Here is a 14,334-nt window from a genome sequence, read left to right as displayed (position 1 = left end):
AAACCAAATAAAGGTCGTGGGCAGTGGAACTCACGTCGTGGGAGTTCATCCAACCGTAGCCGAGGACGAGCCCAAGGAAGAGGTCGAGGCTATGCACAAAATCTAGGTCAGTCTCAAGAGTGGAGATCTACTCGAGGAAAGGCGCATATCCAGTGTCACAGTTGCAAGCAGTATGGACATTATGCAAATGAATGTTCATATAAAAATGGTGAGCATGTCAACATGGCAGAATCAAGTGGAAATGCTGGTGAAGAACTTACAGTCTTACTAGCACACCATGATATCAGTAGCCAACAAGATGTCTGGTATTTAGACTCTGGTGCAAGCAACCACATGTGTGGAAAGAAAGAGTTTTTTGCCGAACTCAAAGATGGGCCTTATGGATCTGTGAGTCTTGGTGACTCCTCAAAGTTGCCAGTTGAAGGCAAAGGAAAGATCAAAATCATCCAGAAGGATGGTAAAGAAGAATACATCTCCGATACCTACTACATACCAGGTATGAAGAGCAACATTTTGAGCATTGGTCAACTGCTCCAGAAAGGGTATGTTATACATATGGAGGATATGTTTCTCACTCTCAGGAATGCAAGAAGAAAGCTTATTGCACGTGTTCAAATGTCAAAAAACCGAATGTTCCCGTTGAAGTTGAACACAAAGATTGGGAGTTGCAACATCGGTGTAATGGAAGATGGGTCATGGAAATGGCATCTTCGGTATAGCCATCTTCATTTCAATGGCCTAAAGTTGCTGTCAAATGAAGGAATGGTTCGTGGTCTACCCCAGATTGAAGCCACACGCCAAGTATGTGAAGGTTGTGTGCTTGGCAAGCAAGCACGACTATCATTCCCTGTTGGTGATACATGGAGAGCAAGGGCACCACTGCAGTTGGTGCACACAGATATATGTGGTCCATTGGATCCCATGTCTTATGGAGGTAATAGGTATTTTATTACTTTCATTGATGATTTTAGTAGGAAGACTTGGGTTTACTTTCTCAAGGAGAAGTCGGCTGCCCTAAGAATCTTCAAGGAGTTCAAGGCACTCACAGAGGCTGAAAGCAACCACAAGCTTGTGGCTGTGAGATCAGATAGAGGTGGAGAGTACACCTCTATCTGTTAGTTTCTTTCCAGGTTGTTTCCAGCAACTACAAAGATCATTGCTCCCTCCATCTGTTAGCCGAAAGCTGATTACAAGACAGCAGTGTGCTGCCATGTGATGTATTAGCCGAAAGAGTGTTGATTGCAAGCTGGAAAGATAGCTGCATATAAGTGCTAGACTGTCCAAAGTTCCTGCATGTGTTTTAAAGGGTGTAAAGATGTTAAACACCCCATTCATTGCATGTGTTGTTGCATTGTTTATTAATTTCTGTTTTGTATAAATAAGCCATCTTGCTAAGCTTTAGATCATCCCATCCGAATCCCATTTCTCATTCATTTAATTTCAGCTTGTAAGCTATTGAGTTTGTAAACTCTCTTTTCATATATCTAAGTGCAAGTGTTTTACCAAAGCTTGTTGCTTCCCTCCTTTCTCTATTTCTCTATTTCTCTATTTCTTTCCTTGTCCAATTTTATTGAGAGTGAAAGTGAAAGGTGTGATAGAGTTTGTAAACTTATCACACACATCTATTTTGGTATTGAGTTAGCAAACTCTTGTGAATACCAACACAGAGAAGCACAAAAAAGTAGAAAGAGCATGTATTGAAGAAGAAAAGAGAAAAGAGAGAGAGGGAGAGAGAGAGAGTAATTGATTACATTGATATTGAATTGATGTATACAACTATGAGAATACAGTTTATATAGCCATCATGACTAGCTTGCAGCCTAAGCTATTTAACTAACTAATTTGATAACAACTCTAACAACCTTTCGGCATGTGGATATTGTCAACATCCCCCCTCAATCTCAACTGGGATTTCCCAGTTTAAGATTGAAGTAGACCATTCATCAATCAACTTCCTAAAGAATGTCAGCCCCTCAAATTGATTTCTACACCGATGTAGCTACTGTTTTCTTTGCGATAAGGTTTCCAATATTTCACAATCAACATTCCTAGAAGACCTTCAATTTTCACAGATTCCAACAACAAGCTTTACAATCACAGAAATCAAGAAACAAAACCTTCTTCGGTAATCGGCCTTAATGGAGTTACACACAATAACAACAAACAAAACTTGTCAAGAACGTTACTCCGGCTATCGGCCTTTAAGGAGTAACACACAATTTCTGAGACAGAACTTTTCACTCCGGCTATCGGCCTTATGGAGGAAACAAATTGCATTCAACACACTCTTGGCAATCGGCCTTATGGAGTGCACAAATCTCAAACAACCAAGAACTAATCACGCAACAAAAAAGAATGGCTATCGGCCTTTGTATTCCTTCAACACTATTGCAGAAAATGGCTATCGGCCTTAACAGATAAACTTGCATACAAGAAACCCTATCGAAGAAAACAAATATTCGCTACGGCATTTAAGCAAACAGATAGAGTGTAGAATTTAGTAGCAGAACACATACCAAACTCAAATCCAGAACCTCCGTAGAAATAGAGCACACTTTGGATTGCAATTCTTGGGCATCGAAGATGATGGTGGTAATGTTTCATTGAATCCCTTTTGAAATTTAATTGAATTGGGGGAGAGAAATGTCGAAGCTTTTTTAGAAGGTTGCTGGGTTCTTCACCAATCGGACTATGGTGGGAATGGACAAAGCTGGCAACCGTTACTTCGCCAGAAAATAGGAGGTCGATGGCAACGTAAATATATACCAAGGAACGAATCGAAGCTTCCCAACAAGATTACCAGGTTGTAACCTTCAATGGAAGACGATGGCACCAAGGACCGTCTGAGACGACCCATCAAACAGCTGGAGTGCACAGACCTTTTTCCTGTTGAAATACCCAGATTCGAGCACCAAGAACCTTCACCAAGAGCAGCAAATTGTCCCACACAAATAGAGCAACAACACACTACGCGGCGGAAGAACGAAGACGGAAAAATCACCAAGGATCGACCTAGGGCGATGATACCATGTTAACAGTAGTGCAGAAAAGCACAAAAAAGCAGAAATAGCATGTATTGAAGACGAAAAGAGAGAAAAAGAATAAGAGAGAGAGAGAGAGAGAGAGAGAGAGAGAGTAATTGATTACATTGATACTGAATTGATGTATACAACTATGAGAATATAGTTTATATAGCCATCATGACTAGCTTGCAGCCTAAACTATTTAACTAACTAATTTGATAACAACTCTAACAACCTTTCGGCATGTGGATATTGTCAACAAAAACTAGTCTTCTCTTCAACAAAAAATAAAATAATTCAAACCAAGGTAATCTGGCATTAAATCGTTAATTATGGATAATACTTGCATTCTATTCTTTCACTTGCAAATAATGTATTTTCATAATTGCAATCGTTCAATCTTTTAATCTTCATTTGAAGATCATTCTTGAAAAAATAATTTGAATCATCTAAACGTATCAAATAAATCAACGGTTCATTATGAATATGCTACTTAGTGCCTATAATGTTGATTTATTTAAAACATTTGGATGACTAAACAATGTTCATTTTGAATAATTTTTGGTAGACCAAACGGTTCCAATTATGATATTTTTTAATGATAAATATACATACACATAATTATGGAAATGAACTCATCCACGAGAGGGGATGCAAGCATTATCTGTTAATTAATCTCCTAATTCTTACTTGTCGAGTAATTTGTCTAACAATATTTGGTTCTTGTCCAATAAATGCTCTTAACTAACTAAGAAGTCCATTAAATTGGTGCATATATTATACATAGGATATTTATGCAAATATGATCTCTTAATTTCTTCATTTTCTTTCAAAAAATAAAATCCATTTTTCTTAATAAGCATTTTGGATTCTGTGAATGGATTAGGAAGTTTTTGGAATAGGAACCGTCATTGGATTACACAAATAAGAGAATGGTACAAAAGATGATAAAGTTTCAGGTCGAACATGATTTACCACCATCATCATTGAAGTTGTCTCTATTTAACCATTATCATTAGGTGTGGGGGTTTCTAACAAAAGACTTTGGTAATATTAGAAATGGAATATTCTATATATACGTCGTATAATATTTTGTCATATATATAATGTGTACTCTATTATCCAACATGCTCTCTCACGAGTGACTCTACATGAGATCACACAGAAAACAAATTCCCACACCGGAAACTATTATGGTCAAGTCATTATACTAGAGCTAACGTCAAATTTTTAAATGGCCAGTAGGTATTTAGTTACTGGAGTCAACAACAATCTTTTTGAACGGCCAAACATTAATAGTTTCAAATGTCTAACTTAAGAACGCAAATTTTCGAAAATCCTAAACTTTAAAACCTAAACTAAGCTAATAATTAACTTTAGAAATGATGGACTTTACAATAAGTCCGACTAGTTGTTGGCTTGTAGCTTGCTCTATAAAATAGTGGAAATTACAAACATTGAGAACACTTCCCATTATGGTTGATGGTACCCAACTTGCGCCACTGACTTACACTTGGTGCCGACCCAGTTGACTTACTACATAGCCACAAGTTTGTGGCATGTTCTAGATTTATATCCAACACATTGATATTTTTGAATATATTGGTCTAAATTTGTCCCACACTTGCTCACAAATCCGCATTAGTTGTCAACAGAATAAGATCATGAATTGAATAATGGCTGCCAAATCAAGGTCAACTTCTGAGCTCCATTCAGCTTCTTGGGTTTTTAAGAATACATATCCCCATTGTCATCTAATACTGGAGTTTAGTATTTATTTTCTTTCACGTGTAAATGAGGTCTTAGTTTTAAATCTTGTGAATGATAAGTTCGATTTCAATTTATTTTTCAACACTTTGTGTAACTAAATCTTTTATGAAGAAAAAAAAGTAATCATCCATATGAACCAATACAAAATATATATAAAAAAATAAAAATATTGCAAATAATAATGCATTAAGAAAGTCAAGGATGACTACCCCACAAACACAACAGTATCGCAAATAATATCACAAACAATAATCTCAACATTGATTGTTTTTTGACGCCATTCATTCATTTTCCAGCAACGTTTCACGCTACATTACTGTAGTCCATGCAGACTTTCATGCATGTGCCATGCTTACATGCGTGATGAACTTGGTCTTGTTTCAGCCTTAATAATACATAGCATTGATGGAAGAATAAAAAGAGCCGGGGGACACGGCCACCTCTGGCAGCGCCGTCACTTTAGACCTTGTCGACCACCAATACTATAAATTTACGTATTCCAACTTAACAGTTTCACCCTCGATCATTGCATACACAACTCAAGATGAAGGTTTTGGTTGTGAGTTTGATTTTCATACACTCAGTTTTCAATATGTTTGTCTGCTGCTTTAGCTCTTCGATCAATCTGATACCCCGTGGGAACGAAACTGATAGGATGGCGTTGCTCGCCATCAGAGCTCAAATAACGGAGGACCCCAATCAGTTCCTGAGTACATGGAGCGAATCGTCTCATGACTTCTGCCTATGGCGCGGCGTCACATGCAGTCGAAGGCATCGACAAAGGGTTACTAGGTTGGACCTAGGCGAACAAAACTTGGCGGGCTCCATATCCCCACACATAGGAAATATAAGCTTCCTAATGGAGCTGTATTTCCAGAACAACAGTTTGAGCGGCCAAATCCCACCAGAAATTGGGCGTTTGCGTAGATTGCAGGTACTACGTTTGAACGTCAATTCACTAAGTGGTTTTATTCCTGTCAATATATCCAATTGTCTCAACCTCGTTCTTCTTAGTTTCGGTTACAATCGGTTAGAGGGTATTATTCCTAGAGAGTTTGGATCCTTCCCAAAACTCGAAAGACTGGTTCTTCAGTATAATACCTTAGCAGGAGAGATCCCTGACTCATTGGGGAACCTTTCTTCTCTTGATATGCTTGCTTTCTCTGGAAATAACCTGTCGGGTAAAATCCCTAATTCCCTTGGTCAGTTGACAAAAATAACAATTTTCACATTAGGCTTAAATAATTTGTCTGGTATAATCCCTCCCTCCATTTCTAATCTGTCCAATCTAGTTATTTTTGACATACAACAAAATCAAATTCGAGGTTCTAATCCATTAGCCTTGACCAAAAGTTCTCCAAATCTCGAAAGCTTTTGCATTTCTTGGAATCACTTTACTGGATCCATTCCTGTGTCAATGTCCAACGCCACAAATTTAGTGGAGTTTCAAGTTCATGGAAACAAACTAACCGGAAAAGTGCCAAATTTACAGAAGCTTGTTAACCTTGAATTATTGACACTTTACGACAATCAACTCGGAACTGGTACTGATGGCGACATGAGTTTTGTCTCGGACTTGACCAATGCCACAGAGTTAAAGTGGTTAATTTTGTACCTGAACAACTTTGGAGGGACGTTGCCCGCATCCATATCCAATCTCTCAACCAAGCTTGAAATCTTTGGGGTTCAAGGAAACCATCTATATGGGAACATCCCAGCTGGGATAAGCAACCTTGTCAACTTGCAGTTATTAAGTTTTGGGTTGAACAACTTCACAGGTAACATCCCTACAGGCATTGGAAAGCTTACAAGGATTGACCAATTAATTTTTGAAAGCAACCAATTATCAGGGAGCATTCCAATCTCTCTTGAAAATTTAACAATGTTAAGCAAACTTGAGTTGCAAGGAAATAACCTTCGAGGAAATATCCCTTCAAGCCTAGGGAAATGCCGCATGTTATTGCACCTGGATCTTTCTCAAAATAACTTGAACGGCACAATACCTCAAGAAGTTGTAGGCCTCACCTCCTTATCAATTTCTTTGAACTTGTCTGGAAACCAGTTAACAGGCTCTCTTCCAATGGAGATGGGAAAGTTGATCAATTTAGGCAAATTAGATTTTTCTGATAACATGTTATCAGGAGAACTTCCAAGTAGTCTTGGTTCTTGTGTGAATTTAGAAGTCATGCAATTGCAAGGCAACTTGTTCAATGGGTCAATTCCTTCCGCGATGGTTTCATTGAGAGGGATTCAATATTTGGACCTTTCTCGCAACAATTTGTCTGGTGAAATTCCACAATTTTTAGAGGGATTTGCTATGAACGGTTTGAACCTATCTTTCAATGAGTTTTGGGGAGAGGTACCAATTGAAGGTGTTTTTAAAAATGCAAGTTCGATTTCGGTTGCCGGAAACGCCAGGTTATGCGGTGGTATTTCTAATCTCCAACTTCCGAAGTGCAATTCCAAGGTGTCCAAGAATGGCAGATTGTCCCCTAGATTGATATTAATAATCTCTTTAGTATCCGGGTTTGCATTTCTTGGAATAGTGATGGTTATTTCCTTTTTATTTGTTCGTTCATCAAGAAAGAAACACAAAGGAACTGCACCTAGCACTTTGGGAAACTCTTGTTTGCAAGTGTCTTATAATACTCTGCTCAAAGCAACTGATGGGTTCTCTCCAGCTAATTTGATTGGCGTGGGTGGTTTTGGATCTGTGTACAAAGGACTTCTTGACGACTATGAAGCTCAGCCTGTTGCTGTCAAGGTATTCAACATGTTACGCCAAGGAGCCTCTAAGAGTTTCATAGCTGAGTGTGAAGCAATGAGAAATATCAGGCACCGAAATCTTGTCAAGGTTATTACTGCATGTTCAAGTGTTGATTTTCGTGGTAATGATTTCAAGGCTTTGGTGTATGAGTTCATGGACAACGGGAGCTTAGAGGAGTGGTTGTACCCAACTACGGGAGCACCCAAGAATTTGAGTCTTGTTCAGAGGCTCGACATCGCCATTGATGTTGCCTTTGCATTGGATTATCTTCATAATCAATGTGAGACACCAATTGTTCATTGTGATCTCAAGCCCAGCAATGTTCTTTTGGGAAAAGAATTGACGGGACATGTTTCTGACTTTGGCCTGGTAAGATTTCTCACAAACCAAACCAGTAATGTTCTGGGAAATCAAACAAGTTCCCTTGGAATAAGAGGATCTATTGGCTACGCCGCTCCAGGTAAAATCTCCGTATGATTCTTTGCTTTGTCTTTTATTCTTTTTTTCACTTGGCCTGGAAATAATGAGTTCAATATGTCGCTCACTTGTGATTTTTGAATTGTAGAGTATGGTATGGGAAGTAAGGTTGCAACAAACGGGGACATCTACAGCTTTGGCATTCTCTTGTTAGAGATGTTCACGGCGAAGAGGCCCACTGACCACATGTTTAGTGATAGTTTCAACCTCCATAATTTTGTCAAGGTGGCTTTACCTCAGCAGATTACTGAGGTTGCAGATTCACTGCTTCTTCACGAAGGAGGAAACTCAGGCGCAAGCACTAGTACTGCCACTCCCAGTCAATTCAGAATGACTACTGAAAAAATCCAAGTGTGTTTGAGTTTAATATTTGGAATTGGAATCGCATGTTCTGTGGAGTCCCCAGGAGACCGAAAGGATATCAACGAAGCTATATCTGAATTGCTATCTGCAAGGGTTGTTCTTCTTGGATAGAAGATTTTGCCACTATCTTATGGTGCGAGTGTGGCGGTCAACTGTGCTTCTTCAGATAATGAAAATAAAGGGGCGCCTCCTGTTTAAGGCTGCCTCAATCCTTACTTTATTAATAATTTTGTCTTCTTCTTTTTCAATTTTCGTTTCCTGCCTCTTGCAGCAGTGAAGTTTTATCGCTGAAGCTGATCAAAAAATCGAAGTGTACACCAATGATGTACATTATTGTATATATTGTGTAAACCTTTATCTTTAGTCTCAAATTTCAAACACTTGATCCGAGTCGTATGACTAAGATATAAACTTGACAAACAAGACGGTAATTGAAGAACCAAACTGGATTCTGAGCCTCTACATTTACCATCCATGCATGCACTTAGAAATTTTGACACTTTGATCAGTCCAATAATATTACTTAGTGCACAATTTGAATTGTAGAGTACGGTATGGGAAGTGAGGCGTCAACAAATGGGAATGTGTACAGCTTTTGGCATTTTCTCTTGTTAGTGATGTTGTAATTCAACTGCAATCCATCAGGAACCTTCTTCTTGGCTAGAAGCTTTTTCTTATGTGCTTCCTCTTTTGATTGTTGCTATAAATTAAGGCTGACAAATTGCAAATAAGGATCACCAATGAGATACGTTGTGTGTAAACTGTAATGCAAGGTCATGTAAAATATATGGCACCTGAATTTAGTCTGATCACAGTTAACTATCGCATAACCATTGTTGTTTTCAACATATTCCAACTATCTTCGCTGAATTTTCAACAGCGTTTACTTGGGAGCGGCTGGGAAGCGACTCCGATGACCCCGTGACCTACTGGTTCGTGACCCTCCGGTGACCACAACCGGTTCGACAAAATGCTTGAACGGGCTGTCCAAACTAGGTGCGGCTTGCAGCGTTTTTAACTCTAAAATGCCTAAAAAGGTATATAAAAAATAAAACCCCCAAACCCAGACAACCAGGAGGCCAAGATATCCCCTAAACATTCAAATCCGATCCCTATTAATCTTTTGTCACCTAAGTTGTATAGTCACAACTACATACCATTCTAACCCACCAAATTCATGATAATCTTGATATGATAATTACTTGGCACACATAGCATCACTGAAAATCGTAATTAAGTTGGCATAAACTATGTACTACTAACTAGATAGGGGCATAGGGACGAGGAAGAAAACTATGAACTCGACTGAGTATGTATAGGTTGGTATAACGATAATGATAATAAACATTAACGTAATAAGGCTACACGTTTTTTTGGTCGAAATAAAATAATATATACTTATTTAAATGTTAAAATAAAATACTTTCACCTTCCTCTCCTACTTCTCTCCTTTCCCATTTTCACTCGCATGCATAGCATAGGATTGCATACGTAAGAATGACAAGTTGCTAGGGTATGAAGACTGACAAGTTGCTAAAGTGGGGTGTGATAAGCAAAACAACAGCAGCCGTTACTGTTGGAAGCCAGCAAATCGTGTTGGAAAAACTACTCAACTTGGTGCTGATCATATTTCAATTTTGTTTAAAAGTATAATATTTTATATGCAGTTAACATCTTCCCTCTTTCTATGATCCTATCCTTTCAGGCTATAAATTACTTCGTCATGCGGAAACTGAAACTTGCCAATTCAAAACTCATACGAAATGGGAATTTTGGTTATGAAATCCATCTTATCATACTCACTTTTCATTGCAATTTTCAGCTTTTCTTTAGGGTTGGGGTTGCAGCAGGAATGGAATGAGACTAATAGGTTTGCACTGCTACCCTTCAAAGCTCAGATAAACCAGGATCCTCATCAAGTCATGAGCTCCTGGAATGAATCCACTCACTTCTGCCAATGGCATGGTGTCACCTGTGGTCGGCGACATCGTCAGAGGGTCACTGCACTGGACCTACAATCCCAAAATTTGGGGGGTTCCATATCTCCACACATAGGTAATTTAACCTTCCATAGAAAGCTATTTCTCCAAAATAATAGCTTTGTTCATGAAATCCCTCCAGAAATCGGTCGTTTGCGTAGATTTCAGTTTTTTCTTCTTTTCGATAACTCGCTCAGTGGCTCTATCCCTGCCAACATTTCCACTTGCTTTAACCTCATCTTTCTCTATTTGGGTGGCACCAATCTAGTGGGTAAAATTCCTCGACAACTTGGCTTCTTATCGCAACTTTACGCATTTGCTTTAGACCAAAATAATTTTATAGGAGAGATCCCTTCTTCCCTGGGAAACCTTACAGCTCTCGATAGAATTTCTTTTCTCTATAATTACGTGGTAGGAAACATCCCTACTTCTCTAGGCCAATTGAAGCAATTAACATTCCTCTCAGCTGCTGCAAATAGGTTTTCTGGTCTCTTTACTCCTTCCATCTATCATCTCTGGTCTCCAAACTTTTGATGTAACGCAAAACCAACTTCAAGGAAGCGTTCCCTCAAACTTTGACAAAACACTTCCGAATCTCTTATACTTTAGCATCGGCGCCAACCAGTTCACTGGATCCATTCATCTCTCGATATCCAATGCTACAAGTCTAGTGGATTTCGTAGTTGCAGATAACAAACTGACCGGAGGGGTGCCAAATCTTCAAAAGCTTCACAACCTCCAAAAATTCAGCATTTTCCCGAACCAACTTGAAAGCAATGAACCGGGTGACTTGAGGTTTGTGTCAGACTTAACTAATGCCACGGAACTGATATGGTGCATTTTCAGTGATAACAATTTCGAAGGGACGTTGCCCGCTTCAATATCCAATCTGTCAAAACTTGAAATACTTCAGGTCGGTGGAAACAAACTACATGGAAGCATCCCTGCTGGGATAGGGAATCTGGTTAACTAGCAAGCACTAACTTTGGGAGCAAACTCCTTCACAGGTAGCATCCCCATTCAACTTGGGAAGCTTACAAAGCTTGGGGTATTGTATGGTCAAGACAATGAACTAACAGGGAGCATTCCTTTGTCTTTAGGAAATTTAACCAAGTTAACTGAACTCACATTGCAACGAAATAATCTTCAGGGAGGCATCCCTTTGAGCTTAGGGGAGTGCCACGGGCTTCTAGAATTAGATCTTTCTCAAAATAACCTTGATGGTGCAATACCTCTACAACTCCTAAATGGCCTCAAGATCTTTGAACTTGTCAAGAAACCAATTAACTGGTTCTCTTCCGATGGATCTTGGAAAGTTGAGCAGTTTAGGTAAACTAGACTTTTCTGATAACAGGTTATCAGGAAACCTTCCAAGTAGCCTTGGTAGTTGTGTGAGTTTAGAAGTCCTGCACTTGCAAGGTAACTTCTTCAATGGGACCATTCCATCATCTATGAGTTCACTAGGAGGGATTCAAGATTTAGACCTTTCTCGCAATAATTTGTCAGGTGAAATTCCACAGTTTTTAGAGGGCTTTCGCGGCTTGAAGAAATTGAATCTATCTTTCAATGAGTTTTGGGGAGCAGTACCAGTCGATGGAGTTTTCAAAAATGCAACTGCAACTTCGGTTGTTGGAAACAGTAGGCTTTGTGGCGGTATTGAGGATCTCCGGCTTTCCATATGCAACTCCAACGAGACTAAGGGAAGAGGTTTGTCTCCTCGATTCAAATTAACCATCTGTATGGTATGTGGGTTTCTTGGAATAGCTATGGTCCTGTCATTATTATTTCTTTGTTCGCTGATAAAGAAAAGAAAATCAATTGCACAAAGTACTTTGGCTAACTCTATTTTGCAAGTGTCATACAATACTTTCTTAAAGGCTACCAATGGGTTCTCTTCAACTAATTTGATTGGTGTGGGAAGCTTTGGGTCTGTGTACAAATGAGTTCTTGACAATGATAGAGCTCAACTTGTTGCTGTGAAGGTTTTTAACCTGTTACTCCGAGGAGCTTCAAAGAGTTTCTTAGCCGAATGTGAGGCAATGAGAAACATCAGGCATCGAAATCTTAACAAAACTTAATTTAACTGCATGTTCAAGAGTTAACTTTCGTGGAAATGATTTCAAGGCTCTAGTTTATAAATTCATGGGCAATGGGAGCTTGGAGGAGTGGATTCATCCAACCGATGGACCAGAAGAGGTAACTGATGCATCCAAGAAATTGAATCTTCTTCAGAGGCTAGGCATCGCCATTGATGTTTCTTGTGCACTAGACTATCTTCATAATCATTGTGAACCACCAATAGTTCATTGTGATCTCAAGCCAAGCAATGTTCTTTTGGACAACGAGTTGGTTGGGCATGTTACTGACTTTGGACTTGCAAGATTCCTCTCAAAACGAGCCATCAACGTCTCTACAAATGATCAAACAAGTTCCATTGGATTGAGAGGATCAATCGGTTATGTTGCTCCGGGTATTTTACTATATGCTCCATTTATTGTATTTTTTCTTCTTTTATTTTGCAATATTGTGACAATATGTTTTGATGTTTGAAACGTATGTAGAGTATGGTATGGGAAGTGAGGTTTCAACAAATGGGGATGTCCACAGCTTTGGCATTCTCTTGTTAGAGATGTTTACAGGGAAGAGACCCACTGACCGCATGTTTAGTGACGGCTTGAACCTTCGTAATTTTGTGAAGGCGAATTTTGGTGGACAAGTTACAGAAGTTGCAGATTCCATACTTGTTCAAGTAGGTATCCCTACCAACACCACCCCCAACCAATGCAGCGCAAGATCTGAAAAAGTGGAGGAGTGCTTGAGTTCGATGCTTCGAATTGGAGTCTCTTGGTCTGTTGAATCCCCAAGAGACCGAAAAGAGATAAGTGATTTTGTTAATGAATTGCAATCCATCAGGGTTATTCTTCTTGCGTAGAAAGTTATTAGCTTTTTTCGTTTACTTCAAAGCCCTTCGTTTCTTTTAAACTTTTTTTTTTTTTTTTAATTATGTACCTCCCTTTAATGACTGAGGATGTATGATAACTTAGCATACACCTTCATGCCATATCAGCTATAGTTAGTTACAAATCAGTTAGTTGGTTAAGTGAGCTAAAAGGAGAGAGAGTGAGTGCTGAGTCCTCATTTGTAAGCTGCTATATATAGCAACCTATATGTAATAGCTCATTACCGTTACAAGCAATAAAGATCATTCCTCTCTCTATCTTCTCTCTCTCTCTCTCTCTCTCTCTCTCTCTCTCTCTCTCTCTCTCTCTCTCTCTCTCTCTCTCTCTCTTCATCTTCTTCTTCATTGTTCTTCTATATTTTCTGATTTCTTTCTACTAAATTCATATGAAGTTTATGATTGTTAAGACCCTTGAAGTGTTATCACTGCTATAAATAAAAGGTTATGAATGGCAAGTAAATATTCACTAGTGAGATTGCATATATTCTCTAATCTCAAATCGTTTAAAATTTTATTTGATCAACTAAATCATATGAGAGAGGATGAGCCTTAACGCAACAGAAATGTTGCTTCTTTGTGACCAAAAGATCATAGGTTTAAGTCGTGAAAACAACATCTTTTGCAAAACAAAGGATAAGACTGCATACTATATATGTTCTCCCCGACCTTCGCAAAACAAGAAGCTTTATTGACTTGGGAACTGGATCATATGAGAGCCGCCAGAAACCAAGTTGATGAACCCGGCTTCACCTTGTGCTAGTTTGGACCACGTTTCAATTGCATGAAAACGACGTTATGAATGGCTGCCAAAGATGCTGTTTCCTTGTCGGTCCTAACCTTTGTAAATTATTGGAATTTTATCCAAATGCAATTAAAAGCTTTTTTGTATGATATATCTCACCTTGGCACAATTGGGTGTTCTTCTCACTATCTTTATACCATGGCAGAAAATGTGCTATGTCTAGCAAAAAAGTAGAACCATGAGCTGGGGACCTT

At 38.9% G+C, this 14,334-nt stretch overlaps 3 protein-coding genes across 3 annotated transcripts; all 3 read left to right on the top strand.

The window, feature by feature from the left end:
• The first annotated feature begins 5,232 nt into the window (after positions 1 to 5,232).
• Positions 5,233 to 8,781, top strand: LOC103932685 (probable LRR receptor-like serine/threonine-protein kinase At3g47570). The gene is made up of 2 exons (XM_009342325.3): positions 5,233 to 8,020; positions 8,126 to 8,781. Exons 1-2 carry the CDS (start codon positions 5,338 to 5,340, stop codon positions 8,509 to 8,511), a joined length of 3,069 nt encoding a protein of 1,022 aa, XP_009340600.3. The 5' UTR covers positions 5,233 to 5,337; the 3' UTR covers positions 8,512 to 8,781.
• Positions 8,782 to 10,163: 1,382 nt separating this feature from the next.
• On the top strand, positions 10,164 to 12,359 carry LOC125480214 (putative receptor-like protein kinase At3g47110). The gene is made up of 5 exons (XM_048590797.1): positions 10,164 to 10,455; positions 10,859 to 11,292; positions 11,413 to 11,602; positions 11,709 to 12,086; positions 12,301 to 12,359. The coding sequence occupies exons 1-5, from the start codon at positions 10,164 to 10,166 to the stop codon at positions 12,357 to 12,359; spliced, it is 1,353 nt and encodes a 450-aa protein (XP_048446754.1).
• LOC103932686 (probable LRR receptor-like serine/threonine-protein kinase At3g47570) lies at positions 12,280 to 13,546 on the top strand. The gene is made up of 2 exons (XM_009342326.3): positions 12,280 to 12,849; positions 12,941 to 13,546. Exons 1-2 carry the CDS (start codon positions 12,522 to 12,524, stop codon positions 13,309 to 13,311), a joined length of 699 nt encoding a protein of 232 aa, XP_009340601.2. The 5' UTR covers positions 12,280 to 12,521; the 3' UTR covers positions 13,312 to 13,546.
• The last annotated feature ends 788 nt before the right edge of the window (positions 13,547 to 14,334 follow it).

Source organism: the organism of the source record quoted next, unplaced genomic scaffold, assembly GCF_019419815.1.
Source record: "Pyrus x bretschneideri cultivar Hongxiangsu unplaced genomic scaffold, Pyrus_bretschneideri_v1 Contig32, whole genome shotgun sequence".
In the NCBI taxonomy this organism is placed as follows: Eukaryota; Viridiplantae; Streptophyta; class Magnoliopsida; order Rosales; family Rosaceae; genus Pyrus; species Pyrus x bretschneideri.
This window is presented reverse-complemented; position numbering and strand designations above follow the sequence as displayed.